The 3,943-nt window shown below is 40.3% G+C and overlaps 1 protein-coding gene across 1 annotated transcript in view; it reads left to right on the top strand.

The window, feature by feature from the left end:
- Positions 1 to 240: 240 nt before the first annotated feature.
- The window catches only part of WDR43 (WD repeat domain 43), a 20,426-nt gene continuing 16,723 nt past the window's right edge, over positions 241 to 3,943 (top strand). Inside the window, exons 1-3 of the mRNA XM_009285590.2 lie at positions 241 to 264; positions 479 to 613; positions 2,249 to 2,370. Coding sequence (XP_009283865.1) covers positions 241 to 264; positions 479 to 613; positions 2,249 to 2,370 — 281 coding nt within the window. The remainder of the gene's footprint in view (positions 265 to 478; positions 614 to 2,248; positions 2,371 to 3,943) is intronic.

Raw genomic sequence — 3,943 nt, 5'->3', positions numbered from 1 at the left:
CTTCCCTCTGCCGAGTGGGGTAGCGCTTTCTTTTTAAGAGGCATTATGAATACTTAATATTTGCAAGACTCTTCTGAATAGCTTTTGAGAAAAGACGAAACTGATCATTCTTGATCAAGCATTTCCATTTTATGGATGAAGTATTCTGATTGTGTTAATCTTTGCCTCTGGGACACGAACTTTGGGAAAAACTTAAATGTGGTTTTTTTCCCTCATGGATGTGGCCACTAGGCTAGCAAAATGGCCTCCACCAAATGTTTCCAAGTGACTCATAGCAACTTCGTTACCTTGTACATGGAGCTATAAGATGAGTCTCTAGGTTGCTGTGCACTTCAGTGTCTTCATTTTGTGTCTTAGCAGAGTTTGTGCTGGCTGACTGGTCTCAAACTTACAGAAGTTTTTTTTCCCCTCTGCTTTAACACTGAGAGTAGCTGGTCAGACTAACTAATTTCATGTTTTCTCTTTTTTGATTTTCCAGGATGGCCCCCAGAGGAAAAAACGGAAGTCTGAAGTTGCAGAAGTGGACAAGCAGTTAGATATCCTGGCTATTGGTACAGCAGTTGGTAGCATTTTGTTGTACAGCACAGTAAAAGGAGAATTACAGAGCAAGCTAGTAAGTAATACATTCTTTATCACATGCTACCAAATACTGATGGTTTCAGTCAGTTTATGCTGTTCTTTCTGCTGCTCAAAAATGGAATAAACTAACCTAATTACGCAGATCTTTTTCTTAATAGCTGCGTATATGAATAGAGGTGCAGTAATTCAGGTACTTGGGAATCTTTAAGTGGTGCTTTTTCTATTGTTGGGAGTATGTACACGTTGATAAATCTTGGTTTCAAAGTTAATGCAATATTTTAACGTTGTGCATGGATTTGTTATTTTGCATTAAAAATAACAGTAATGATGAAATGCCTAACTGGAGAGTTAAGTCCTCTGGGGGAGTGTTGTTCCCTCAGTTCCTGCACAGGGAGAGGAGGGCAGGATTGAAGTACTCGTTGACTCTTGGGAAGGTGTCGTGTTGATGGACTCTTCCGTACAGATGTAAATTTACCTCCCTTGTGGAAGCTTTTGAGCCCTCTCAGCATGTGATTTTTCTCAAATGAGATACGCTCATTTTCAAAGTTTGCCCTTCTCATTGATAACTTCCCTGTTACTCCTAAATACCTTGGTTTTAGTCTTGGGTTACATAACAAGCAAAATAAACCTGTATGAATGACTCTCTGCAATACTGTGAGATACTTGGGCATACTTTCGCTTCTAAACTCTTAGTTGTGTGTAGGTGATCAATGTACACGAATTAAGAGAAAGCAATGACTTCTTAAAATCATGATACATGCAAGTGACACTAGCTAACAAGTATCAACTCTGTTTTATGGAAAAGCTGTATTTATGCCTGAAAACTATGAACAAAATAAAAGTTTCAGGTTAAAATTTACAGTTTCAGTCAGTTTGAAAACACTGGCTGCTCTTCTGTAGGAGCAGGATAGCAGATGTTATTTGGTGAGTACTTTTTTTTTTTTTTACAGATAGGTTGAATTAAAAGATTATTCCTGCTAGAATAAGAGCCGTCACTTTTAGCTGTCCTTAATGAACAGAATGTCTTGCTGTGATGTGTTTTGTCTTGCTCAAAGCTGATTTGCAGTGACGCTTTTGGGAGCAGTCTGAGCTGGCTGGTGCCGATTCAAATAGTGAATTTTATAAACTTTAGGAAATATTTTCATAAATGATTAAAGTGTGTATTTGAGCTGCAGAGATTTTGGTTGTTAAGAGAGGTGAATGATAACCCTTTGTAGGGTCTTCTGATCTGATGATAGCTTACTCTTGAATGCTGAGTACAAAGGGAAAGATACTCATCTCTGAACATACTTAAGCAAGGAGGCACTTAGATGACTATCAGCAAGACATCTGTGCTAGCCTTTCCTTTGAGCAAATTTCATACTGTTAGACAGCCTTGTTTGGCTGTGTGTATAAAAATAGTGGGCAGGACAATTTTTTTGTTAACTCTGAAGTGCTAGAGCAAGAATTAATTCAAATACTTACATGTACATATCAAAATATAAAATATCTTTAACTTATATAACTGTATATGTATATTGGTCTTTAAAACCACACCCTCTTTTCAAGTTGCCAATGATTTGAATTTAGTTCTCGAAAGAGCAGCTTGTTACATTGTTGGTGTGGGGAAGACTCAGTAGTCAAGACTTCTTCATTTATTAATGAGTTGACCCTCTTTTACCTTTTGTAGGACGGTGGTCATGACAATAGAGTAAACTGTGTGAGATGGCATCAGGACAACTGCTGCTTGTATAGCTGTTCAGAGGACAAACACATTGTGGAATGGAACGCACAGACCTGCAAAGTAAAGTGGTAAGTGATGCCGGTTTTCGGTCAAATTTGTTCGCACTTGCTTTTGTGTGTTTCCTCCTTCACAGGTTTTAGTGAGGGCCTGTTCGAAATGCTGCACTCTGCTATTCAGGCTTCATGCCCCCTGTACAAAATCGGCTGTTGGCTATTTTTCTGAGATTGGAAGTGGTTTTATTAAGGAATAAAAGAGTAATTCTCATAGTTGGGTTTCTTCCTTTATGTGTTGGAAAGACTAGATGAAATGAGTAACTGCGCTGAGAGGGATTTGGGTCCCTCCATGCTAACTTTTAGTGGGGCATGGGCTTCCAGTCACTTTTGTGATGCTGAAAAATCTAAATTCTAGAAAATATCCTTGGAAATATGGGGGAGCAGATAGTGGAACACCTCATCCCAGTTAAACTTGTTACATGCACGGGGCTTTGCTCAAAGGGCCTTGCTGTGATGATACCCACTTGGTTTCGCTCACTACTGATGTGCGGTGAGGACAGTTCCACTTGGCTGTCTGAGCAGGCTGCTACTGTTTAAAGTACTGTTGAGCAAAATAGAGCTTAGTGCAGAGTAACAAGATACCTGGTGTAGGCATTTAGTTTCTTTTGTAATAAAGTCAAACTGTTTTTAAACTTCAAAGAGGAAACCAAGATTTCTATTAACGATCCTGGTTATCTTACTTCAAGAAAAGCCTAGTGAGTGATGGCATCTTGACCCTTCTCTTATGCTGCTGTTTCTTTTTTGTAACATTTCCCACCATTGTGTTATTCTTACTGCAGCCCTACCGGTTTTGTTAAAGATGGTGTGGGCACTGCAGACAGCCCATCGTCAGTAGCCTCTTTGATTTCCCTAGAAAGGAGACGCATCCTTTGGTTGTATTAAGTTGAGACCCTGACGTAAAGTAGCAGAAGATGGCTGTAAAATCTCCCTCTAGCCTTCTCTTCTTAGGATTGAACACACCCAGTTCCCTCACCTTTTCCTCTTGCATTACATGCTCTAGTCTCTTAGCCACCTTCGTGGCCCTCCACTGGATTTACTCCACTATGTCAGTGACATTCTTGTACTGTCCCAAACTGGACATAGTGCTCAGATGCAGTTTCAAAAGTATTGCACAGAGGAGAGGAATCACTTTCCTTGACCTGCTGACCACACTCTAGCTAATGCAAATCAGTATGCAGTTGACCTCATTGCCACAAGGACTCACTGCTAACTCTTGTTCAACCTGAGTCGAGGACTGCAAGCTCCTTTTCTGCAGAACACACCCAGTTCCCTCACCTTTTCCTCTTGCATTACATGCTCTAGTCTCTTAGCCACCTTCGTGGCCCTCCACTGGATTTACTCCACTATGTCAGTGACATTCTTGTACTGTCCCAAACTGGACATAGTGCTCAGATGCAGTTTCAAAAGTATTGCACAGAGGAGAGGAATCACTTTCCTTGACCTGCTGACCACACTCTAGCTAATGCAAATCAGTATGCAGTTGACCTCATTGCCACAAGGACTCACTGCTAACTCTTGTTCAACCTGAGTCGAGGACTGCAAGCTCCTTTTCTGCAAAGCTGCTTGCCTTTTTTTTTTTTTTTTTTTT

This window comes from Aptenodytes forsteri, unplaced genomic scaffold (assembly GCF_000699145.1).
Source record: "Aptenodytes forsteri isolate BGI_AS27 unplaced genomic scaffold, ASM69914v1 Scaffold280, whole genome shotgun sequence".
Classification (NCBI taxonomy): Eukaryota; Metazoa; Chordata; class Aves; order Sphenisciformes; family Spheniscidae; genus Aptenodytes; species Aptenodytes forsteri.
This window is presented reverse-complemented; position numbering and strand designations above follow the sequence as displayed.